Genomic DNA, 24,765 nt, shown 5'->3' with positions numbered 1-24,765 from the left:
TTCCCATGCAGGAACAGGTGACCCAAACGATGGTGTACTGCCAGTCTCTCCCTCTGAATAGGTGTCTTGATTCCATGGCAGTTTAATTTCTAGCACTGCTGATTGACGGGTCCGGAGCACTGCTGCTTCCCGTTGACTTGGCTGGTACAGTGTACAAAAAAACCCCGGGGATTAGGTATTAATCCCGTGTTTGCCCCAAGGTTGTGTTGTCCTAGAAGTGAAACGCTGTCCTTGTGTCTTCCAGGATCTTGCCTGTTTGTTTTTAAGCTTTCTTCTTTTAAAATCCGTTTGGAGATCAATAGTGGCAGCTCATTGAATACCTTTTTGGGAAGGGAGTTAAGTTTCAGAATGCAGTTATTTAGGGGTTAAATATATTTCCAGCTCTGTGGCTTGTCATTTGCAGAGGAAAGCTAGGAGTAGAGCTCCTATTTCTTACTGTACCCTGAACCTCAGCTGACCTCAACCTGGTCAGATAACTGTTTTATGTGGACTTACCAATGCCCTGAAAATGGGGCTAGTTCCTTGCATCACGTGATGATGAAATTTAACTTTTCGTGTGTTTTCAGAGCCTCTGAGAGGAAACCTAAGTCGTCAGCCTGCATAGGCTTGTACACGTGTAATCCAAATGAGACTTTTAGAACTTCAAAGCTGAATGAAAGTATTACCCCAGCTGTCTTCTTTTGAATATTTCTCTGAATGCTTAATTTTCTAGCAATAGCTTTGTTTTATCTGTGCCTTTATTTTGCAGGAAGTTCCATAAGAAGTTGGGTCAGCAGGCATGGCTGGTGGCTGCTATTACTGCCACGGAGTTTCTGATAGTCGTGAAGTACGATCCCTATACGCTCACGCTCTCTCTTCCTTTCTACATTACCCAGTGCTGGATCCTGGGAATCATACTCGTGCTCACCTGGACAGCCTGGCGCTTCTTCATCCGGTAAGCAGTGCTCCGTGTGCTGCGCTCGGCTCTGGCCCGGGTCTTACGGGGTGGGTTGTTCTGGACATCCATTCAACAGCGTGTCTTCAGGTGTACTTGGTGTCAGCCTTCGGTGCCCCCTGAAGGTGGATTACAGCTCTTCTGGATGGCTAGAGCCCCGGGGGTTTTGTGTAAGAATTGTTAAACAAACGGGGAGTTTTCTGTGCCTGATGCAGTTCTTCTTTCTGGATCCAGCCTCTGGTAGCTTTGGTCTTGGTGGGGCTGCTTGCGGTAGTGTTGCTGTAGAAGCAGGTGAACCGTTAAGTGCCTGACTGCGCCTGGTCTTCCCGGATGAGGGAGATGGCAGAGGAGAGCAGCGTTTTCAGAGGAGGGCGGCGGTTTGGTTTTCCTGTGCTCTGGGTTAAACAAGACTAGGATGTTTTAGGGCTTCATAGCAAGAAGAATCTGCTGTGTGGCAATTGGCCGGGCTGTCCCAGTGTCAGGGACAAGTGAGGCAAGTTAAAGGTGTTTGGTTTGGGTGCTGCTCCCAGCAAGTCAGTGAAAGGCAGCTACATAGGCTGGAAGAACCACGCTAATCCATGGAGGAGACCCTCCGCAACAGCAGCGCGTGCTCCTGTTGTGTTATGCCCCTGACGGAGGTGGTGACAGCCAGGCTACTAGCAAGAAACACCTTTCAAGTCAATCAGTGCCATCAGCAACTTTAGAAGCTTACAGCCAAAAGGCTGAAGTGGGTTGTTATCCCAAGGGCACTTGCATCCAGAGCAGACTGGTCGTATTCTTTTTAGTGCATATTGAAGTTGTTCCTTGACGTCTCTGGCTCACGTCTGTGTGTTTTTCTTTCTAGTGACATCACTCTACGGTATAAGGAGATAAGGCGACAGAAGCAAGAACACAAATACGAAAAGGACAAATGCTTGAGCAATGGTGATGGACACTCGTCAATGCTGGAGGAACAAAATGGGAACAAACTAAGGGAGAGGAAACTTTGAGCAACAGACAAAGGGCTAAAAGGAACTCGTAGTGCTCAAGGTGGCCCGGTGGACAGTTTCAACCTTATCCTACCTAACGTGTAGTTGTCATTGTTAGCTTTCCAGTGTGTGAAAATCCTCTCGGGGAAGAGATGTCCCTTTGGCGTACACACCCTTTCTCCTCATGTGCACCGGGGCAGGGTCGGAGAGAGTCTGTGCAGAGGGAAGTCAGAACCAACAGCGGTGCGACGAGGTGGGATCTCCGTTCCAGCGTGTTGTATGCCTTCCTTCAGAACAAGGGCTGGAGACAAGGGGCTCTAGAACAAAGCGCAAAGGGAATCTAGCTGATTATTATTTTCAGTAAACTGTGAGGTTTCGATGTCGACGTTTGGGCATTAGGAACACTTGTTTGGGAGTGTACAGGTACCAGACACAGGAAATGAATTCTTTTTTTTTTTTTTTTCCTGCTGAACCTACCTTGAGCTGTGGAGTAAGATTGTTTAAAGTGTGTGGCCACCGATTAACAGGACTGCAGTGAGACAAACGTAGATAAACCGAAGCTTGTGAACAAGTTGCGTAACTTGCACAGAATGTACTACAGAACACTACTGTTACAGCCCCTCTAACGCGGGGGCCGCCGCCTTTCGCTAAACTGACTTCTGACATCCTGCAATAGCCTACAGTAGCTTTGTGTTGTGTCACAGCTCTAGGGAGACAGACAGCTTCTCCTTAGTTCCTTTCTCTTTTTTTTTTTTTTCTTTTAATTTCTCTTTTAGTCTTGGTCATCTCTTAAATGTAAGGGAAGGCGAAATAAGAAAGGTCAGCCTGCCTTTCCTTCGCTTCGTGGAGTAAAATGTATTACAAGCAGAAAGCTGGGAGCTGCTCCATCAGTCTTAAGTTATTTGCCTTATTCTCAGCATTTTTACGTCGCTTACCAAGAGCGGTTCGTTCTTGGTGTCTGCAGGACGGGACGCGTCCGGCTCTGCCCCGTTCCTCCCAAGGCAGGTCCCGACTGAGCGACCCCCGGAGCGGGGCTGGGAACCGCGTTCTCTGTGCTCACGCACAAAACAGCTGTTACCGGCCCTGCCCAAACAGCAAACCCGGGCAAAGCGCGTGGTTCTCCCCCAGCGCGGCGGAGGTCTGCCGGCCAGGCTAGACAGCGCTTTTACTGGTGACTCAGCAGCTAGCAAAAGAAATTGGAAACCTGGGCTGCGTTTTTTTATTTGTTTTCCAGGTCATTATTCCAAAATGTAAGTGCTGCACTAAGCATCAGTTGTGTAACCTCTGCTCTAAGCCTTTGCACGGGCATCAGAGGCACTGACGTAACCATGTCACTTTTTCAACACTGGGCTCTAATCTGGCTGTTAAAGGGTGTTTTTCAGGGAAGCGTGTATCCGAAAGAAAATGACATAAACGCCACCAGTAAAATTTCACCAGTGCAACCCCAAACTCTTCAACTGGCAGGAGACTTGCGGAGCTGCAGGCTAGCAGGCATCCACATTTTTGATCCGTCTTGGTCTTGTACATGAACGACAACCAAAATCTGCATTTCTCCCGTGTTTAAGGAGTGACCCAAATACTTCCCCCCGCTAAAGAATGGGCATGTAGCAGTAGGGCAGTCTTAATCGATGCATTAATGGGGCGGTCTGGTTGCAGCTGAAGAGCTCAGCAGCGGAGGCGGAGTCGCTGTGCCGGGGCTGCCCCGTTGCTTGGCGTGCGGGGAGGAGGGTGACCGGCGGGAGAGCGTGTCCCTGGCGCTGTGCGTGGGCACCCAACGCTGCTCTGACACGGTGGTGTTTGCTGCGGCAGGGCGGTGAGGAGGCCAGGCTGTGTAATTAGATGTGATGAGTTTGTCAGTGGGCAGAGCGCTGAGCTGAGCAAGTATTTATTTCTGTGCCTGTCCACCCGGAGTCGTTCTGGTTCCGTCTTTAGGCCAGCCTTGGGAGCTGTAGCTGTTGGGTCGCTCGTGCCCCTGTGCTGTGCTTGTGTCGTCCCCCCTGAGCCACGCTCAGGCCCGTCTGTCCCCGTGCTGTTGTGCGGATTAACACTGTGCCCCCCCCCGCCCCGATCCCTTGGCAATACAGCCCCCAGGTCTGCCCCACGGCTTGGGGGCAGCAGGTGCCCCCAGGGGGCATCGGCTCTGTCCCCCCCCAGCTCCCCTCCCTGCCAAAGACCCCCTCAGGTACATTTGGAAGAGCTGCTGAGGAATGGCAGTGCCCTGCTCGTTCTGGAGCTTGGACCTGGTACACAAAACACTGACTTGTTTGTCTGCGTCCGTCTGAACGGCTTTTATGGTTAGTCTGGGTAACTGAACCGGTGTAATAAAGCGATGTGTGCTGGTGTGTTCTTTGGTACAAGGTGTGTGTGCTCCTGGTTTATCTTTCGCTGCGTGGGGGAGGACAGGGGGGCTGAGGGGGCTTGGTCCGGGTCCCTGATGCGTTGGCACTGTCTGTGGTGGATGCTGGGCCTTAACGTTGTGAACTTGTCCAGATTTTCAGAGAACTGGCTGTTACAAGCCCTTGGTGCACTGCCGTAATCCGGAAAGGCTCCTTACAGTGCATTTACCAGGGTGATCTCCCGCTGGGAGAGACCTGGGCTGTGCACAGCCCCCGGAGAAGGGCCCTCGGCCGTGCAGGTGGGCTCTCATCAGCGCAGTCCTCCCTGCTTTTAGGAGTCCTTTTGCGATCAGCTCTCAGAAGTCCTGCAGAGCAGCCTCGCGCAGGGAAGATGAAAGGACAGCTGATAAGCCTCACTTAAATAACGTTTAGGGTGGCACAGGAGGAGACCGTCCCCGTGGAGATGAAAGAGGCGTCAGCCTCCCCCTTCTACACCCATCTGTATCTCACCGCGCGTTTCCTACCTTACCTTCCTTGGCAGAAAACGGGAACAAGATGATCTTCCTGCTGTGGGCCTGCCCTAATGTTTGTGGTGAGATTTACCAAAGGTAAGTTGTTGGCTTTAAAAAGGAGAGATGCGGAGGGGGGTGGGGTGGGGGTCTGCTCGGCCGCCGCCGCTGTGACGGTGTTCTCGGAGTGGTTTCCCCCGGGGTTTGGAGATGGGCTGGCAGGGGGGACGCTGCCTTTGTGTACGTGGCTTTGGTGTCCCTCAAGCCCACTTGTGCGGATTAAGGCAGCATTTCAGGTGGCGGGGGGTGCCACCGTGGGTTCCAGGTACACCGTGCTGGAGGAATGTCAAGGGGGAGCGCTGCTCCAGAGCATCCTAAGGTAGTCAGCAATTGGCTTTGCTTAATTGCTGCAGAGAGGAGTGCCCGCAGAAACGGCTCCACGAGAGCAGCCTGCGGTCTCTAAAGCTCTGATTCTCCCCCATGTGGGGGTCCATCCTGCCCCCCGTCCCGCTGCCTGGGGTGCTGGGGAGGCAGCAAGAGCAGCCAGGGCTGCAGAGGGGCTTCTGGACCGCCTTTTTTGTTTCCTTGTGAATTTTTGGTCCTGTTGCTGGCCTTCAAGGGCCCGCATGATGCTTTTGCAATCATCGGCTTCTGACAAGTATCGTCAGGGAGCTTTTCCAGGAGTATTTTGACCAAGAATAAATAGCTTTTTCCTGCGCAGTGGGCTGGCTGAGTGTGCCCAGAAGCAGGAGCCAGACGAGGTACCTCTGCTGCATCCCTGGGGTAAAAAACCCCACCAAAAACCCAGCCATGAGCTGAACTGCTCCTGTGTTGGTCATTGGAAGGGTTTGTCTATCAGTCTGCATTGTCAAACCACTTAGATAACGCTGAGGATAATTAAATAAGGTCTGACCTAAGCACAAGGTGGTAATGAGCTCACGCCGTCTGTTGGCAACATGAAACTGGTGTTTAACAGGTTAGTTGGTACCTGTGGGAGGCTGCATAAATCTTCAGGTGCCAAACTTGGGCCGTCGGAGGTTACCCAAACTCGGCCAGCCCAGCCCCATTGAAAGCAGCCCCGTGGGGTGGCAGCCGGAGCCTTGAGGTGGCCCCGGGAGGCTGCGGTGGCCAGGCAGAGGGATGGGCTGGCATATCCCTCGGGGCACGATCAGCCTCTGCTGTGGGTGATGCTCCGGAGCTGGGGCGGAACCCGGGGGTCACTCTCTTTCCAGCCACGTTTTACACCCCTAGAGGAGGGGCTGCACTTGGGGAAAGCCCCGTCCTGGGGGGCGGGAAGCCCAGTGCTCTGGGAAGGGACCCTTGGCTGCCGGAGGAGGCTCCTCTCCCACCCCGGCAGCGGCTCTGGGTTACAGTCACCGCTTGGGCTGTTTTCTCCCTGAAAATTAATCTCCTGCCAGGAAAATCGTGGGCCCGTCTCCTGGTGCTGGCCCTCCCCAGCAGGAGGAGAGGGGTGAGCTGGCCCTGCTGCGGGATGTGTGGATGTGTTTTCCTGGGAATTAGAGGTCCTCTGGAGCATGCTGCTGCTCTGTGCCCGGCTGAGACCGCCTTTGCTTGGGGTGCGTGTTTTTTTTTTTTTTCCCCCCGCACAAAATTGCGATTATTCTGTTTTGTCCCCATTCAAGCAAAGCGAATCTCTTGCTGTTGGAATTCTCGGCGGCCTGGCCTCGGAGGAGGTGGCACCGGGGCCGGGTAAGAAAAGCAAAGCTCTCCCTCCCCCAGGCGTGACAGCACCTGTGGGAGGCTTTGGCTGGTGCCCCCTGTCACAGAAGGCTCCTGCCGGCGGGCGCTGAGCTTTTTTTGCTGAAAGGGCTTTTTGGGCCAAGTCCCGTGTAAATGCCACTTGGCGCTTCGCGAAGGAGCTTCGCCTTCTGCTGTGCGCGGGGAGAGGAGAAGGGATGGATCTTCCTCACCAAGAGGCAGAGCCAAGACCTCGCCGCCGGGGCCCCCGTTACCCCCCGTTCCCCCCAGGAGCTGCTGGGGGGGATGGAGGGGGCTGGCGTTCCCCTTCCCATCCCTGCGGGAGCGGGGAGCCTCCTGGGAGCCTGCGGCGCCGAGAGCTTGGATCTGGGGTGAGGAGCCACGGACCACAACTGGCTTTGGGGGAGGAGCAGCACCTCTGGGGGGACAAGAGGAGGGGACGCGGGTCCTGACGGAGAGAAATGGGTCCATGGGGTGGTCCTGGGTGAGGGGGGAAGAGTCCGAAGGCGCTGGGGTGCTGCGAGAGGCAGCAGGGGAGGTCAGAAGGGGGCGAGAGGGGGGTCCCTGGGCAGCAGGAGGTGGGATTTGGGGCAGTAACGGGTTGGGGCTGCGGGTGCCCTGAAGCTGGAGCGTGGCTGCGCTGGGCTTGGGGACCCCCGAGCTCACGGGAAGGGGGGGGGTGGGGGGGGCAGAAGCCGTGCCCGGTTCTCCCCAGCGGGCTTGGGGGGGGGGGGGGGCGGAGCTCCCCCCCTCAGCCCCGGTGGATCCCGGGCGGCCCCGCCCGCAGTCCCCGCTCCGGCGGCCGCGTCTCCCCCCCCACCCCCCGCCATCGACCGGAAAATGCACCTTTTTCTCCCAAAGGAGCGGTGAGTCGGAGGCTGCCAGCGCGGGGAGGGGGCGGGCGGCTCTGCCCAGGGGGGGCACGGGGGCGACGGGACAAGGGGTGGCGGTGCAGCCGCGGGGGATGCGACACGGGTGACGGCGCGGGGAGGGATGCGGGGGCGGTTCGCGTTCGCCTTTGTGTGCCCGGGGCTGCCCGCACCCAGCGGGGGCTCCGGGGGGGGCGGCAGCGGCCCTGCTCCGCCCTGGGGGGTTGGGTTTGGGGTGGGTTTTTTTTTTGGGGGGGGGCGGGGGGAGGGTTGGTTTACGGCAACTTCCCGCGGAAAGTTGGCAGCTTGCGGGGCCCCGCACTCCCCCCCGCAGTCCCCGGCCGCCCCGGCGGGCGAGCGGAGCCGCCCCCTCGCCAGCCCCGGGCCATGGCGGTGCCGGTGCCCGCCCGGCAGCGGCGGTAGGCGGGGAGCGGCGGCCGCTCTGTCCCTCCGCCGGCCCCCGGCGGCACAACCAGGTGGGAAACGCTTCCCGGGGGTGGGGGGGGACGCTTCTCCTCCCCGGCTTTGCCAGGGGCTTTGGGCTGGGATAGAGCAAAACCCCGGGGGGGGATCTGGCCAGCTCGGAGAGCCCGGGGGGTGCAGAGACCGGCCGGCTCATTGCAGCAGTGAGCGGGAGGCGCCGCCGCGGCTCCGGGGGGAAGGAGGGGGCAGAGCCTGGCAGCCGAGCCCGGATCCCCAGCCTCCTGCGGCGGAGCATCCCGGCCCGGCCCCCATCGCGGCGGGGGGGGGCGCTGCTGGGATCCAGGAGCCGCGCTCGGGCGCTGCGGGCCCCCCCCCCCCGCTCGGGACCGGCTGCCGCCCCCGGCCGGGGTCGCTCGGGGATCGCGGCGTTTCTCCCCCGTCGGGGCCGGCCCGGAGCGAAGGCGCTGCCGCTGCTCGGCCAATGCCGGGGGGCTCGGGGGGGGCCCCCTCCCGGTCGCCGCGTTTGTCGCCCGCCCAGGTAAAGCGCAGCCGGGAGCCTCGGGGAGCGTCCGGGGGGGGTGCGGGGGTTCCCCGGGCCCGGCCTCCGCCGTGGGAGGTGCGGGACGGTGCGGGGGCTTTGGGTGGAAATCGGGGGGGATCGGGGCATCGCTTAGTGCCCGCGCTGTGCGTCTGCGGGGGGGGGGGGGGGGCGGCCGCTTCGTCCCTGCGGCTCGGCTGGCAGGACGGGGAGGGCGAGGGGCGAGCGTAGATGGGGGACAGAGCCCCGACCCTCGTCTTCTGTCAAGTTTTGGATGTTTTATTTGGTTTGGGGTGGTTTTGGGGGGGCTTTTGAGCGTGGTTGGTGTTTTTTTTTTTGTTTTTTTTTTTTTGACGAAGCCGCCAGCAGCAAGCTCCATCCCGCCTCTCTGCCCGGCGGATGGAGGGGCTTTTCCCCTCCGGCAGGGAGGAGAGGGATGGGGAAGGCTGGGAAAGCCCCGCTGGGAGCCGGGATGGTGCGTGCCGGCGGCGGGGGAGCGGGGGGGTACTGCTGGAGGCCGGGCTCACCAGTGGGAAGAGTTGTGCCCGGTCTCAGGTACCTGGTGAATCCAGGCGTTGGTGTCCGGGTTAGGGCGAGAAGGAAGGGATGGACACGGAGATCGCTGCTGGGCTTTATGACTTGGACTGGGACATTTGGGGGTTGCAGCGTGCCCTGGGGGGGGGTCAGCATGGTGGGGGCCGTACCCGCGTCCGTCTGGGTGCCCTGGGACCGGCAGCCGGGGTTTCTGTGCGAGCTGCTTTGGGCCCCTGACGGTCACGATGCCAAAAGCAGCATTGAGGTGTCAACCCCCCCCTAAGCCTGGGGGGAGCCCCCCCTCTTCCAGAGGGGCTGCGGGGCTTCGTGGCTGTTTCTCTCCCCACATCGAGCTGTTTTATCCCCTCGGCAGGGGGACGCTGTGGGGGCGGAGGGGGCTCAGCACCCTCCGAGCGGGGCTCAGCCGGGCCTCCAGGTCTCCCTGGGGAAAAAGCAGCGTCCCTGTGTCACCGGTGCCTGTCCCCTCCTCATCCCTCACGTTTGACTTCCCAGGGAGGGATCTGACAGGCGGGTCGGGGGGATGACGGAGCATCCCAGCGGAACGCTGGCAGGGAAGAGCTTAGTTAACATCGAGTGCAAGAACTCCCTTCCCCGAGCGCCTCGCGCCTTCCCTGCTCGCTGGGGAAAGGCTGGTGTTATTTTGCTTGTAGGAAAACGCCGCCTAATTCCCTTCCTGCGCCGAGCACTGCGGTCGCTCCGTATCTCTCGGGGTGATGCCTTGGAGATCTGGGGAAGCTGCTGCTTAGAGCTCCTTGGAAAAGGATGTTTTGGGGGGGAAAAGCTTTGGAAGAAATGGAAAACTGGAAATTCCTTCTAATTTCCAAACAAGATTGGAAAGAAATGGAGGGTTTTTAAAAGGGACGTTTGCCCTGCTGCAGAGGAAGTTGGTCCTGAAAACTTCTCTATTTTCATCCTAAAAAACCCCAGCAGGAAACATGGAAAGAAATGGAGCCCCTCAGTCAGGCGGGTGTTTTTTCAGGACATGAAAAGAGGCTGGTTTGGGTAAATCTCTGTAATGTCGCGCTATTAAGATGTCAGTGGCGATTTCCAGCACTAAACAGCAAAGTGTCCCTTAAGCTGAGCTCAGTCCGTACATGACACGAGTTTAGCACGTTCTCAGCCAAGATTTTAGTGAGTGTTTCTGCGTTGCACGCAGAGGTTTATGTCTGCGGAAAGAGGCTGGGGCGAGATGGGCACCTCCCAGCCCCGTCACAGCCTTGCTGCCGTTTCGGGATAGTGACCCCATTACATTTAGGAAAAAACCTTCCTCCTGCAGTTCCCCCAAGGGTGGACCGTGTGGCCCTCGCAGAGGGGTCCCCCAGCCACATCGGGCCGGCGTGGCTGGTATTTTACGCTCTAACGCCCTGCGTTGTCCACCTCTGCCTATTAAAATCTGAGGCTGGATGGTTCTGGGGGGGTCGATCACCTCCACAGTGCCTGAGTCTGGGAGTGCCCGAGGTGAGCTGGAAGGTGGTACCCAAATATCCAGCGTCCGTCCAGCCCAGGCAAGTCCCGCTCTTCCTCCCCCGTCGCAGCTGGGCTCTGGGGGGCGCGAGTTTTGCTTTGGGGGGGTTTGGGGGAGCTCCCATGGGGACGGCGGGGCGTTTTCAGTGCGGCGCTGAAGACGTGTCTGTGGGATCCCAGCAGTGGAGTGTGGTCCGCGATCTCCCAGCACAGACGCCGGGTACCACGGAGGGGGTGCTGGCCCGTTTCCCATTGGATTTGCTCGCTGGGAGCTTGCGGGGGATCCCAGACCCCATCTGCACAGCGGGGACTACCTGGCTGGGATGAATCCCCTCTGGCATCGCGCGCCGGGAGGGCTGGGATGAGCAGCCTCCTCGCCTTGAGGATGGATCTTGCGTCCGACTCACCCGGGAAAAGCCCTGCAGGGAGGAGGGTGGCGGAGCTTCCCCGCGGCAGGAATCGATTCTCAGGGAGCGGCATCATCCAAACCCCGCAGCGACCCAGACACCGGGCTGCTCCGCAAGCCGCGGGCACCGAGCGGCCCCTGGGTCAGGCTGGGGGACGCCGCGGAAGGCAAAGGCACGATTTCAGCTGGAAAAGAGATTAGAAATGCAGCAAAGGGCTTAAAGGACTCCTGGAGGGGAGACGTCCACGCAGAGAGCGATAGAAAATGTCACCCCTTAAGTACTGCCGAGGTAAATCGTGCGGCTCTGTGTCTCGGCGTGGTGACTCTCCCGTGTCCCGGGGGGGCTCAGTCCCTGCTGCAGCCCCGCTGTCGGTGCCTGAGGTGCTTTAGTCAGGGGTTGGGATGCTGTGGCCACGTTTGCCCTGTGCCCGGGAGAGCAGCCGAGGCTGGGAGCCATGGAGGGGCAGCGGCTCTTCGGCGTCCCCGCTAAAACCATCAGAAGGCAGCTATTGTTTGAATGTTCCCCCTTCACCCTAACTCGCTGTCTCACGCGTTGCAGGCTGTCCCGCTAGCGGGGAGCGTTTGCCATGGACGACGGCCACGTCAGCAGGTACCGCGCGAGCGGTGAGTACCCCCGAGGGAGCTCGGGGACGGGTCTGGGGGGCTGAGCTGGTGGGGTCACGCCGAGCTGCTCTCAGGGGGGAGACGCCGATCTGAGCTGCTTTCTGCAGGAGCCCCCCTCTGCGGCACGGCCACGCGGGTTCGGTTTCCCAACACGAGGGTAAAACCCTTAAAAACCCCGGGCTTTCCAACAGTCTCCCCAGAAAATGGGCAGGTATGAGTTGGGTGCGGGTTTCCAGCAGAGCTGGGGTTTGTACCTGGAGTTGTTCAGAAGTAGGAGCCAGTAAAGGGCTATTTTGCCCCCATTTTGCCCCCCTGCTGCGGCAGGAGCGCGTGAACTCCTTGGAGCGGGATGCACCGAGAGCCTCCGTGTGCGGGAGCGCCCCGGAGAGCGGCAGCACCTCCCCGGTGCCCTTCGCTGGGGCTGCGGGGACGAATCGCCCAAATCGCAGCCCTTTGCTGACCGGGGACGAATCGCCCAAATCGCAGCCCTTTGCTGAATCGCCCAAATCGCAGCCCTTTGCTGACCGTCAGGGGTTGGGCTGGGGGGTGGAAGCAGGACCTGGCTCCTGCCCCGAGGCTTTAACCCTCGGGATCCCTCTGGGCTGCCGGTGGCCCTGGGAAGGGATTAAAATGAGGCGTTTTGGCTGCGAACGGTTGGTTCTGTCTGACGCGTCCCTTCGCTGGGTGCTGCCGGGGTGGGGGGCAGCGGGATGTCCCCCTGCTCCGATGGGTGGTCGGAGCTCTCCCGCCTTGGGCTGCTTCTGGCCTCCGGCGCCGCTGCTGAAGCGGGGAGCGCGGTGGCGTGACGAGGGGGGGCTCCCGGCGACGCGCTGCCATGAGAAACCTTTTTCTTTTTCGTTTGTTCTCCTCCCCTTTTCGGCGTGTTCCGCTGCGCGGCCGGTGCTGGGGCCGTGGCTGCTCGATGGAGGCTGGCGCAATGCAGCAGCCGCCGCTCACCGAACCATCGCGGGGCTGCGGCGTCCCCCCCGCTCCCCGGGCTCCCCCCACGCCGCACCGCCTCGGCAGCGCCCTTGGGGGGGTTCCCCTGTTTCCACAGGCTTTTGCTTTGGGTTTTGGGGTGGTTTGTTTTGGTTTTTTATTTCCTCCCTATTTCTGGGTTTTCCTGGCGTCCCCAGCCCGCGGGGAGCCCGGCGGCAGCGGGGGGTTCCGGGGGGTGGGAGAGGGCGATGCAGATGCACGGAGAGCCTCGGGGAGCGGGATGGATCTGCAGCTGGGGAAGGGACCCCCCAGCACCCCGGGGGTGACGCAGCCCCTCTCTGATTTTCCGTGTTTGCTGGGGAACAGGGGCTGAAATCCGTGCGCGCTTCACCCCCCAGGGCAGCAAAGCGAGGGCTCTCCTATTTTTTGTCTCGCAAAGCTGCTGCCTGATGCCGCTCGCCCCCCGCCCAAGTGGGACGCTGGGGTTATATCCATATCCCCCCCCTTTGGCCCATCCTCATCGCTTAGAGCTGAGGTTTTGGCAGCAGAGGATGGAGCCCGGGCCCTGGGCCCGCGGCCGGCTGACGGTGGCTCTCGTCCCCTCGCAGTGGCCACCAGCCCGCCGCGCTGGGAGATGGGCATCTACGCCGCCGGCGCCCTGGCGCTGCTGGGCATCGCCGCCGTCAACCTCTGGAAGCTCTGGCGCTCCGGCGGCTACCCTGCGCCTTCCCCCTTCCCCAACTACGACTACCGGTACCTGGAGCAAAAGTACGGGGCGGCGTATTCCGATGTCAAACACAAGGTAAAAGGGCAAAAGTTTGGCTCGCCTCCTTTCCCTTGGTGAAATGAGGGGCAAAAACGTCACCAGCATCCTCTCGCTGCGGGGGACAAGCCCCCGGTGGTGACCTGGTGCTGCGGGAGGGTTTGGGGGGATCCGTGCAGGGGGCTGGGGAGCGCGGGAGGCGCGGGGTTGGTGACAGAGCCCTGGAACAGGCTGCCCAGGGAGGGTGTGGAGTCCCCTTCTCCGGAGACTTTCAAGCCCCGCCTGGATGCAGCCCTGAGGGATGTGCTCTGGGCAATCCTGCTCTAGCAGGGGAGTGGGACTAGACGATCTCTAGAGGTCCCTTCCAACTCTGAAGTTTCTGTGATTCTGTGGGGTTTGCTGCCGCGGCAGCTCGAGGCCGAGCGGGGGCTCTACGGCGGCCAGAAAGGCGCCGGTGAATCCCAGCTGTCCCCCACGGAGCTCGGGGGCGGCACCACCTGGTTTTCCTTTCCCTGTTGGCAGCGGGGGCCGGCCGCGGGCTCGCAGAAGGCGCCGGATAAAACCTCACCCGTCCGCAAGAGCAGCCTGCGGGCGGACGAGACCTTCGAGAGCATCACGGAGCTGGGCAGCCTGGAGCTGATGGGCAGGGACCTGGGCCTGGCCCACTACGGCCCCTTGAAGAAATCCATCTCGGCCGACTCCCTCAGCTCCATCTCCTCCATCGGGAACAACTTCGGGCAGGATTTCACGGTGGGGCAGGTGGAGGTCTCCATGGAGTACGACGGGAAGGCGGCCACCCTGCACGTGACGCTGCTGCAGGGCAAGGACCTGCTGGAGAAGGAGGACGCTCGCTTCGAGTCCTGCTTCATGCGCATCAGCCTGCTCCCAGCCGAGCAGATCGTCGGCATCTCCCGGGTGAGCCCCTCGCACCCCCATGGCACGAAACCCCCGCGTGCTCCTGGCGTCGCTTTGGGCATCAGCGTCCCTTGGCCGAGCTCCCAGGGCAGCGGGGGGCTCCGGGAGTCGGGGGCTCCGCACGCGTCGGGGCGGGTGCTGTTGGCTCGGCATCTGTGGAGCCCTGGGCGGGGGGTTCAGCGTTCTGTGGTGTCGGGGGGGTCCCAGGTGGGTTTGTCCATCGGAGGCCCAGCAGAGGCAGAAATTTCTCCCTCTTGACTGGGACGTGTGATGGCTTTGTTGTCCCTGAGCGTGGCTTGAGGCAAGTTTTGCCCGGGTGGCCAAGACCAGCAGCACCCTGGCCTGTGTCGGGAAGTGTGGCCAGCAGGACTGGGGCAGGGACCGTCCCCCTGTACTGGGCACTGGGGAGGCCCCCTCTCGAGGGCTGTGCCCAGTTTTGGGCCCCTCACCACAAAAAAGGCATTGAGGGGCTGGAGCGTGTCCAGAGAAGGGCAGAGGAGCTGGTGAGGGGTCTGGAGCAGGAGTCTGGTGAGGAGCGGCTGAGGGAGCTGGGGGTGTTCAGCCTGGAGAAGAGGAGGCTGAGGGGAGACCTTCTCGCTCTCTACAGCTCCCCGAGAGGAGCGGGTAGCCAGAACGGGTCGGTCTCTTCTCCCAGGGAACAGGTGATGGGCCAAGAGGAGATGGCCTCAAGTTGCACCAGGGGAGGTTTAGGACGGATGTTAGGAACAATTTTGACACCGAAAGGGTTGTCGAGCATTGGAAGAGGCTGCCCAGGGCAGTGGTGGGGTCGCCGTCCCTGGAGGGATTTCAAAGCCGGGCAGACGCGGTGCTGAGGGACGTGGGGTCGTGGTGGGTTTGTCAGCGTTGGGTTGGTGGTTGGACCCGACGGTCTGAAAGGTCCCTCCCAGCCTGGGCAGCTCCATGACTCTCTGATTCCCGCTCTCTTCTCCCTGCGGCGGGGCCGGGGACGCTGCGGGAGGTGGAGGGAACGCTCTGGGGCAGGATTTGGGGAGAAGGCGGCGTTTTGGGCACAGGTTGCCGGCGTCAGGATGTGTCCCCACGCGCTCGACTCGCCCTAACGAAGCCTGACGGCAGCACCCACCGTCATCTCCCCCGCGGTGGCCGCCACGATTCCCCTCCCCACCAAAGGTGCAGGCGCTGCCCTGGCACCGGAGGGCCAGAACCAGGGGTGGTTTGGGGGAAAAACCTCCCTTTTTGAGCACCGCAAAAGCTGCTCTCGGAAAGCAGGAGCCTCAGTTTTCCTTCAGCAGCTGCTTTTTGCAAAGCTCGGGGGCAGCCGGGTTGATTTAATCAGGATATTCCAGAGAGGAGCAGGAAGCTTCATCCCACCGGGGAAACCTTTCCCCGGGGGCGCAGGTACCGCTCCAGCCAGCACAAAAGCCGCTGCCTTTACAGTATTTCCACAGCGCCCTTTTAAGACCATTTTTCTATCCAAAGATCAGGCTCTTCATTTATGCTCTGGAGATATCTATTATTTAGCATCATTATTTATAATTCACCAGCGCTATTTACCCTCTTTTGCTGTTCTGAGACGAGTCGTAAAGACCCATTCGCCTCTTTTCCTTTAGTGCTTTACAGCCCTTGCGCTGGTTTGGGGTTGTACCCAGCAGGTAGCGTTTCTGTTGTACCAGAGAGCCCCCAAAATCTGACGTCGGCTGCAGGTGGACAGACAGACTGGGGTGCTGTGAGGCAGAGAGCTGCAAATCCGCTTTTCCCATGGAGGTGCTCTGATCCCGTGGGGACTCGGGAGGTGGGAGGTGTCCGACGGCAGAGCCTGGGAAGGGGGTGATGGAAGGTCCCGCCGGGTGAGCGGCTTTGTCTCCTTCATGCCTTCGTCATCACCTGCTGTGGGTGACCTGCTCTGGCAGGGGGTTGGGTGGGATGATCTCCAGAGGGCCCTTCCAACCCCGGACAGTCTGGGATTCTGTGATGGAGCACGTGGGGGAGCGGACGGACAGATGTGAGAGGGATGAGACGAACCGTCTCCCCACCGCTCCCGGGGCGTCCGGGTGCTCTGGGGGTGCCGAAGCCCGTTGGGTTCAGGACTGAGCCCCGACTCCCGCCGCGGGGTCCCTTTCCCTCCGCCAGGATGGGGAGCGGGGAGCTGGCGGCTCCGCTTTGCCCCACGCCATCCAAGGCTGCGGCTTCCATCCCACGGGGGCACCAGGCTTCCTTGCAGGACACAACCCTGACTTGTGGGTGGTCCCTTGGATGCCGAAAGAAATGGGGCTGGAGTAGGAAAAATCCCGGTCTCTACAGCCGTGATTTCGGAGCAGTTCCCCTCACCGGCGCTTTGGGAGCGGGCAGCGACCGGCACCCTGCGGGATGGGCCCCGGGAGCTGCTCCCGCCTGGGCTCCCGGTGGATGGCGTGACGTGGAGACGGTGTCTGGCAAAAACCGTCGTCCCCGTTTGTCGCGCTGGGGGGCTGTGGAGCCCTTCGGCCCGGCACGGGGCTGGGGGCAACACCTTGGCCGAGTCCTGCAGCCCGCAGCGGCGGAGCTGGCGTCCGAGAGCACCGGACCAGCCTGAAATTTGGAATTAAAAGAATTAACGGGCAAAGTGCAGGTCGTGGCTCCTCTTTCCTGCCCCGGCTGCTGAGCGGCTGCTGCGCTCAGGTGGGAAACAACCTTCCTCCCCGCGGGGGCCGGGGGACGCCCTGCCCTCGCCACCCCAAAGCCACGCGCTCCCCGCAGTTCCCGCGAGAGGAACAGGGCCGATCTTGGACGTGGCCCCCAAAGCCCGGGGGGTACCGAGGCAATTCCCCCCCCTCTTTCCCGCGGCAGATTCAGCGGAGCGCCTACGCTGTGGCCTTCGACGAGCGCTTCTCCATCCCGCTGGACCCGGCGGCGCTGGAGGAGAACAGCCTGCGCTTCTCCGTCTTCGGCATCGACGAGGACGAGAGGAGCGTCAGCACCGGCGTGGCCGAGCTCAAGCTCTCCGACCTGGACCTGGCCACGCGTCCCTTCAACGCCTGGCTCTACCTGCAGGACACGAACAAGGTGAGCGGGGGGGGGTCCGTCTCCCACCCAGGTTTGTCGGGGTTTCTCCTCCCTCCGGGCTGGGGCCGATGGGTGACGGGAGGTTGTGTGCCGCAGGCGGTGGACACGGTGGGGGAGATCCTGCTCTCCCTGAGCTACCTGCCCACGGCCGAGCGCCTGACAGTGGTGGTGGTCAAAGCCAAGAACCTCGTGTGGACCAACGGCAAAGTGACGGCAGGTGAACGGGGGATGCCGGGCGGGCACAGGGGACTCCTGGTCTCCTGCAGGCTGGAGGTGGGCTTCCATCCCGGTTTACCCTACCACCCTACGCGGGTATTTGTTGGAGCGGCTCCCGTTGAGGACAGATCCTCCCGGGAAGGTCCCCACAGGTGGTTTCCCCCACTTTCTCCATGTCGCAGGGGAAACGCAGGACTGACCCCTGGTTTTTTCTCCCCCCCCACCCCGAGCAGATCCCTTTGTCAAGGTGTACCTGCTGCAGGACGGGAGGAAGATCAGCAAGAAGAAGACGGCGGTGAAGAGGGACGACACCAACCCCGTGTTCAACGAGGCCATGATTTTCTCGGTGCCGGCCATCGTGCTCCAGGTCTGTCCCGGCTTGGGGGGCACATCCCTGCCGGGGGGGCTGGCACATCCCATCGCTCCTCCAGGTCCCCAAGTCCCTGCGCTAGTGGGGGCTCCCTGGGTGTGAGGGGCTCTGGGGGACCGTAGGAGCTGTGGAGTGGGGGCCATATGTGTGTATGTATGGTTTGGGGGATGGGTGGGGGGTGCATGTACGGCGGGGTGCACGTACCGGGGATGGCTGTTGGGGGGGGGATGTGTACGCGTGGGTTGGGGGCTATGGGGGACGCATGCGCGTGGGGCGTGGTTGTGTGCGCAGACGGGTGCGTATGTGGGTTTGGGGGACGTGGGGAAAGCAGGGGCATGTGTAAGTACGGTGGGGGGTGTCGCAGACGTACGCGCACGGGGTATGGTTCTGTATGGGGGTGGGCGTGCAGAGTTTCCAAGTGCGGGGGCGGCTGTGGGGGGATGTGTATTTGTGGGGTGGGGGTATAGGGGATGTGTGCGTATGGGGCACAGCTGTTCTGGTGGGTGTGTATTGGGGGGGTGGGGGCTGTAGGGGGGGTGCAGTATGGGTTGGTACTGGGGGCACGTCTGTGTGCGCGTGGCTGGGCAGGGGGGGGCATATGTATATATGGGGGGTCGGCGCCAGCAGTGCAGCGACTGCTCTGAGCGGGACGGTCGTGACGGCCCCGCGCTCCCTGGCAGGACCTGTCCCTGCGGGTGACGGTGGCTGAGTGCGGCGAGGACGGCCGCGCCGACAACACGGGCCACGTCCTCATCGGCCCGGCGACCAGCGGGATGGGCATCACCCACTGGAACCAGATGCTGGCCACGCTGAGGAAGCCCGTCTCCATGTGGCACCCGCTCCGCAGAAACTGAGCTGCCGTCGGGGGGAGCCCGGGGTGCTGCGCCCCGGCACCGGCTCTGCCCCGGGGACAGCGGGGGCTCGGCCGAAGCAGCCACGACACGCGGCGTTGGCGGCCGGGTGGGGGCTGAGCCGGACTTCGCAGCGCGGGACGGGCACCGGCCGCAGCATCGTGCTGCCGAAACACGCGGCGGACGGAGCAGCTCCTCGGCCACGGCTCTGCCCACCCCGGGTCGCCCTCGCATGCGCTGGGGGCTGCAAAACGCGCCTTTCCCCCCCACCCCGAGAAAGGAGCCCTCCCCTCAAACGGACCAAAACCAGCAGCAACCTCCCCAAAACGCTGCCCGGCCGCCAGCCGTGCTCCCGAGCATCCCGCCCGCTCCCCGGCGGCACCCGGAGTGGGTGCTGCCTCCAACGGGGACCTGCAGAGCTCCCGGCGAGGGAGGGGGTGGGTTTCTTTGGAAGGCGGTTTTTGGTCAAACGGGGGTGGAAAATGGAGAGGGGGGACGATAAAATGCCGGGGTGGAAAATGGAGAGGGGGACGATAAAGTGCTGGCACGGCGCGGTTTCTCTCGGCGTGTGTGGTTTTTCTGTTGGGTTTCGGAGGGATTTTGGTTATATTGCACCGGGGCTGAAACGTTTCCGATGAGAAGGAAAAAGGGAGAAATAACAGGAGAAAAAGAAATTGTTATTATATATGGGTTTTTTCCTTCCATCTTTTTTCGCGCAGAGTAAATCTCTGCCCGTCTCTCTGCTGCCTGCGCAGGGGCCTGGACTGGGCGAGTGGTTTTTCAGCCAGGTCAGATCTGGGGTGAGAGTCCTCCCCGAAAGGTCCAACGTGGTCGGGGGCAGCTTCTCCCCGCCCCCCCCCCGGCCCCTTTGCCCAGCTGAAGGGACCCTCAGGGCTGCTGGTAACGGCGCGGCAAATTCCTGCTCCCTCGACACAAATCCCGCGCCTGGGGACTGGTTCTTACAGCCCCCGGCGTCACGCCGTGACCTGCTCACCCCAAAGCTCACTCGTTGTTTCCGAAATCCGGGCGCAGAAGGGAATGCCTTGGCCCCGTGGCCGAAGGCAGCCATGAACGAGCCCCAGTTTAATAATTTTTAAGCCCAACTCCTGTTTCAGGGGGAAGGGAGGGGAAGAAGCTCTTTGGCTCCTGTCAGCTCGTGGGAGCAAGGCCCAGCCCCCGGGGGAGGTTTGGGGTTTGTGGGGGAGCCGATGGCTCCTGGAGGGTGACGGAGGGCGGGTGCGATGGAGCTCCCCCGCGGCACGGGCTGCCGGGCAGAGGATGCCCCGGGGACGCATCCCTCGCTCGCACGGGAGCCTTGGCTTTCCTCTGCCCGCAGCGTGCTGGTGGAAAGCCAGGCAGGGAAATCTGGGGCTGGTTGGGGCCGGTTGGGTGTTTGCCGGAGCGCCGGTGCCACGGGGTGAGCACGGTCGGGGATGTGCTCGCTTGAAGGATTTGAGCAGGGAAAAAACCATGAACGAGCCGTTTACCCCTGAGGAAAGGTGGCGCCGTGGCGGTACCCCCAGCTGGGGTTCTCCTTTCTGCGCATCCGCCTTCTCTGCCCGGCCTTCGTTTGGGGAGGAAACCGCCATTTCTGGTGCGTCCCCCCCTCCGCAGCCCCCGCTCTGGCTCTTCCCCTGCAGACGCCCAGCCGCTCGCCCAGGCACAGGTTTTCTCCTCCCGTGTTCCATCTCCTCCTGCTCCCCACCTTCCCTCCAGGAGCCCTGACGTCCCATCTGCTGCGGTGCGAGCCGGTGCCATGGCTCCGCGGGCTGACGCGCGGCCGGCCCCGGGCCCGGAGGCAGGAGCCAAGCGATGCCGGGAGCGGTGGGAGCTGCAGACAGGCCGGGTTTGCCCGGGAGCGGGGCTGCAAATGGAGGGGTTTTGAAGGACGAGGTTTGCTGAAGGGCGAGGAAGGGTTTTTGTGAAGGTGTCCGCAGTCTGTACTGACACACGCTGAGACCTGGGGGAAAACTCGCTTCTTGGCTCCCTCATCTACTGTTTGGGAAGAGGTCGCTGGGCTGTCGTGCGGCCCCTGCAAACTGCTGAGGGGGGTGAGGAGGAGGAGGGTGAGGAGGAGGGGGGTGAGGAGGAGGGGGGTGAGGAGGAGGGGGGTGCCTTCCACTGCTGCTGGAATCACCGGTGGGCAAGGTCTGCGGCGCTCAGCCCCAGAACGATGGGCCATGTGTGGTTTGGGGCTTTTTACCGTGCCCCTCTCCAGCCATTCCCCTGTGGAGGCATCTCAGCACCTTTTCCTTCGTCCTGGGGCCTGCGTGTCCCACCCTGGGCACAAAACGTGGCTGCTTGAGGTATTGCTCGGGGGGTTACGGGTACTGTGCGATGCATCGGTGCCTCTTGGAGCCGGCAAGCGGAGGATGGGGCAGGGGGCTGGGGATGGCTGGGGAGGTGCTTTGGAGAGGAGCATCAGCAGGCAGAAGACACCGTGGGAGACGGATGAGCGGGGGGTATGGGAGCAGGGAGAGGCTCCAGGAGGGACGGGCGATGCTCAGCACCCACCTCCCCCTGCCTGGGGAGCTGCGCAAAGCTCGCACGGCCGTACCCTGTCCTCGCTGCTGTGGACACCGGCCTCCAAGGAGCTGGGCGGGATGGGAAGAGAGGGGCATCTCCTCGGCGGGATGGGAAGAGAGGAGCGTCTCCTCCGGGGATGGGGAGGAGAGGGGCATCTCCTCGGTGGGATGGGAAGAGAGGGGAGTCTCCTCGGTGGGATGGGAGGAGAGGAGCATCTCCTCGGGGGATGGGAAGAGAGGGGAGTCTCCTCGGCGGGATGGGAAGAGAGGGGAGTCTCCTCGGCGGGATGGGAAGAGAGGGGAGTCTCCTGGGGGGATGGGAAGAGATCTCCTCGGCGGGACGGGGAGGTGCCGGGGAAGGGAAGGGCACAGCGGAGCCCTCACCAGCGCTACCCAGCAGGGTGGTGACCAAGGCAGCGGATGCGGCTCTCCCAGAGAGCGGGTGGGTGTTCTGAGCAGCTCACCGGGGTATCAGCCAGGTGAGGACCCGAGGGCTCGCCCTCCCCACGACGCCCCGGAGCAGGGCCACGTCCTGCAGTGGGGCTGAGCCCACCCCCGGCAGCCCCTTTGCATGGTGGGGAGGGGACCCAGCCCAGGACTTTGGGTCTTGCTGGCTGCTGTGAGGACGTGCCAATCCACTCCAACTCCGAGCCGTGCCGGGAGGATTGCCGGACTGGGAAAACGGAGCTGGAGGCATCCATTTTCTTAGTCATCCTCCCTGGAGGAGAGGGTCACCCGGGGTTCTCGGTTCCTCCCACCTTCCTGCTCACAGACATTTATCTTTTTACTGGAGCAGGCAGAAATGTGACAGTGACAGCTGATGGCTTTAGGGGCTTTAATATCCGTCTGCTGGCGTTCTCCAGCCTCTCTGGGTACATCCATTACTCTGTCAATAAGGATAACCAGGACAAATAAAGCTGCTCTCCCGCCTCCCTCAGCTCTGTGGTTTAGGGAGCCCCAGCGACTATTTATTCAGGCACGCTGGCTCCAAGCTGTCTACCACCCAAAACCGAGAGCTCCCATGTTCCGCTCGGGCTCAGCACGGCCCGGTAGCTTTAACAGCATCTTTGGTTTACGTAGGCTGACCTGCGACTTCAAGGTTAAAAAAAGAAGTATTCAGATCCTTCATTTCTCCTTGTCTTTCTTTTTGCTCTTTCTCTGGCTGGTGAGTTCGCTGAGCTTCTTGTCCAGGCGCCGCTGGAGCTGGGCTCTCCTGGCGGCGTCCAGGGACTTGTCTTTGGAGCCGCTCCCGGGATAGAGAACCCCTTCCCGGCTGATCCTCTGCCGCGCCTGGGCCTTCGCCTTCTCCCCGCAGCCGTGAACCTGCCGAGAGAGAACGGACACCGGTGGCAGCCGGGAAACGGGGCAGCGATTGTGTGTACGGGAATCAGGTGATTTTACTCCCAGAGCCTGGAATTCCTCTTCCACCTGCTTTGCACCCCTCTAAAACCATCTCCCATTTATTTATAGCTCCTCTAGCAGGGAACAAAATATAATTTTTCTCCTCCTGGAATCCACACAGCAGGTAAATCATCCTTTTGGACGGTTTCAGTGCTTCCTTCCGAAACTTTAAACACCTGGGGGAAAGGCGGGTTCGGCGTGTGAAGAGCTGGATCTTACACGGCTCTCGCCTGAGTGAGAAATAAACCGGAGCTCCCGGTTCTGCTCTCTGCTAATACCGCGTGACGCGGGGGGAACGGCGTGAACAAGAAAGGTGACTTGGGAGGTAAGGAGAGACCTTTTTAGCCGTATTTCTGCTTCTTTAGTGTAATTAGATCTGTCTGCTGTATTGGAGTAAAAAAAGCTTCATAACGCTAATTTTGTGCAGGCAAACCTTTTCCAAAACCCATCTGCGGAGCTGACAGACCCTCCAGACCAACTTGAGACCGGGCAGTAGGTGCTGTGCTGTACGGGACAGAGGGGATTTCGGCAGCTGGGGGCTGTGAAGGGGGGGCACGAGCTCTTTCTGAACAGGGACCCTCCCTGCGCAGGGGCTCCAGCCACCCTGAGATGGCTCCAGGCATGTGCTGGCCCCTCTTAGGGCCAGGCACGGGCAGGAGGTCCCGGGCTATTTCACATCACGGCATAATCATATCTGGAAAAAAAACGAACTTTAAAAAACCAAGAAAAACTCGTTGATGTGCATTTTTATCCTTCTAATTGTTTCTCACTGGAGTTCTCATTACAATTCAGCAGGGAGAGGCGATTCTGCAGGAAATAAATTTATATCCCAACGGGATTGTGAATGACCATAAATACAACTATTCTTTGCCATGGAAACAGATAGGACTTGACAAGGGGAAAATCTGTGCTGAGGATTTATAGGTCAGCTCGCTAAACGTTGCTAAGCTCCGGGAGACTCCACGCAGCGAAGAGCGATGCCTGGGTGATGCAGGACGAGGGACGATGGGCGCAGGAGGCTGCGGCTGAATGGGAAATCGTCACCTCTCAGCCTGCGTACTCGTCACAGCCACCACCCCGCCACGTCAGCTCTGCCTGCAGGACTCCATCCCCGAGGCCAGCTTCCCATGAAGCGTCTCCCTGCCAGCCCTGGAGGCTTAAACTTACCTGCGTGCCTCCGCACACGAACAGAAAGATGAAGCCTGACACCGGTTTAAGCTTAGTTTCCTTCTTTCCCCGACCTGGGGAGGAAAGGGCTGCCAAGCGGCTACGACAAACAGCAAGGAAGAAGCTGTCGGTTCAGTGGCCACCGCACTGCCGCTCCCGCGGAGGCGCAGGACGGCACGGGGCTGCTGTGATGCCCGCTGGAGGGTCCTCTGCCGCAAGAAAGCAGAGCGGAGGAGGCCGCGGGACTGCTGTCCCCCAGGCATGCAGGGGACCGAAAGCTGGGGCTGCACAGAGTGGAGCAGCTCAGCTCCAAGCCAGCTTAAGGAAGCGCCTAATTGCTAACCAGGCACACAGCACTGCTCTGTGCGGGCTCCGGCCTTGACTTGTCCCCAGCTTCCAGAGGGAATCGAGTGGCCAGGCTCCCTCAAGTCACTGCCTTAAGCTCGTGCCTCTTCATTTCTCCTCTCCGCCTTGCTTTATCTGCACGACCCGGGAGCGTAAATGCCAGAGAACGGTAAAGAAGGGCACAAAGCGAGCGGGGAAGGAAGAAAAAGCTCTCAGGAGGAGGTGTGCAGAGCCCATGCGGTAACGCCTGGCAGCCCTTTCGACCCGCAGCCCCAGCAAAAGCTCTGACAGGGAGGGTTCTGCTTTAAACTCCTTGCAAGGAAATCCTGCCTGGGGAGCTCGATGGGGAAAATTCCCACGTTAGAGCCATGCTGCTTGGCACATCCTCCTCCTCTCCAGCCCCCACAGCGCTCAAACCCCTGGGCAGGCTGCCCGGCCCCACGCGTACCTCCGGGATGTGATGGCTGAGGCAGTAGCGCCTGTTGCAGTGGAGGCAAAGCTGTCCCAGGGTTGTAACGCTGGCTTTGCAACGGGGGAAGCCGCAGGTGTTGTCAGCTTTAATGGCAGCAGAAATCAGAGCATCGATATCTTCTTCTGCCACGCCGTCTGCTCCGCTCTTAACCGCTGGCTTTCCTGGGGAGAAGACAGGGGAAGAGACCCGGCCGTTTAACCCCCTGCTTAGAAGGGGAGAGCAAACCCCAGCAACCCGCGGCTACAGCCCCGGCTGGCGAGAAGTAGCACAGGGCCAGGGAGTCGCCGGTTGCAGCAACTGGGATTTCAGCTCCCACCAGCCCCATCGTGCCAGTAAACTCTGGCCCACGTTCAAAGAGGTCGAGGCTCCCCCCCGCAGCACGCCTGGGTGCCTCCCCCTGCTAGGAGAGGGCTGGGGAAGAGGAAGGGGCCGTGT

General features: G+C 61.1%; 3 protein-coding genes across 8 annotated transcripts in view; 2 read left to right on the top strand and 1 right to left on the bottom strand.

Moving 5' to 3' along the window:
* The window catches only part of PTDSS2 (phosphatidylserine synthase 2), a 41,866-nt gene extending 37,607 nt beyond the window's left edge, over nt 1-4,259 (top strand). For both annotated transcript variants that reach the window (XM_074586674.1, XM_074586675.1), the window contains exons 11-12: nt 749-934; nt 1,779-4,259. In XM_074586674.1, the coding sequence (XP_074442775.1) occupies nt 749-934; nt 1,779-1,923 (331 nt within the window). In that variant the 3' untranslated portion in view covers nt 1,924-4,259. The remainder of the gene's footprint in view (nt 1-748; nt 935-1,778) is intronic.
* A 2,400-nt stretch (nt 4,260-6,659) lies between these two features.
* On the top strand, nt 6,660-19,104 carry SYT12 (synaptotagmin 12). Of its 5 annotated transcripts, none has more exons than XM_074586673.1 (8): nt 6,660-6,837; nt 11,281-11,345; nt 12,893-13,086; nt 13,570-13,962; nt 16,768-16,983; nt 17,080-17,200; nt 17,433-17,566; nt 18,250-19,103. In XM_074586673.1, the coding sequence occupies exons 2-8, from the start codon at nt 11,309-11,311 to the stop codon at nt 18,421-18,423; spliced, it is 1,269 nt and encodes a 422-aa protein (XP_074442774.1). In that variant the 5' UTR covers nt 6,660-6,837; nt 11,281-11,308; the 3' UTR covers nt 18,424-19,103. The 5 variants fall into 5 exon arrangements, with proteins under 5 accessions (XP_074442774.1, XP_074442772.1, XP_074442771.1 ...); XM_074586671.1 differs by lacking the exon at nt 6,660-6,837 and adding an exon at nt 7,190-7,332; XM_074586670.1 differs by lacking the exon at nt 6,660-6,837 and adding an exon at nt 7,675-7,811.
* A 2,657-nt stretch (nt 19,105-21,761) lies between these two features.
* Nucleotides 21,762-24,765, bottom strand: part of IGHMBP2 (immunoglobulin mu DNA binding protein 2) — a 45,439-nt gene continuing 42,435 nt past the window's right edge. Inside the window, exons 14-15 of the mRNA XM_074586663.1 lie at nt 24,307-24,491; nt 21,762-22,268 (exon numbers count right to left, since the gene is read on the bottom strand). Of these exons, the coding sequence (XP_074442764.1) occupies nt 22,071-22,268; nt 24,307-24,491 (383 nt within the window). The 3' untranslated portion in view covers nt 21,762-22,070. The remainder of the gene's footprint in view (nt 22,269-24,306; nt 24,492-24,765) is intronic.

Source organism: Larus michahellis, chromosome 4 (genome assembly GCF_964199755.1).
Source record: "Larus michahellis chromosome 4, bLarMic1.1, whole genome shotgun sequence".
Taxonomy (NCBI): domain Eukaryota; kingdom Metazoa; phylum Chordata; class Aves; order Charadriiformes; family Laridae; genus Larus; species Larus michahellis.
This window is presented reverse-complemented; position numbering and strand designations above follow the sequence as displayed.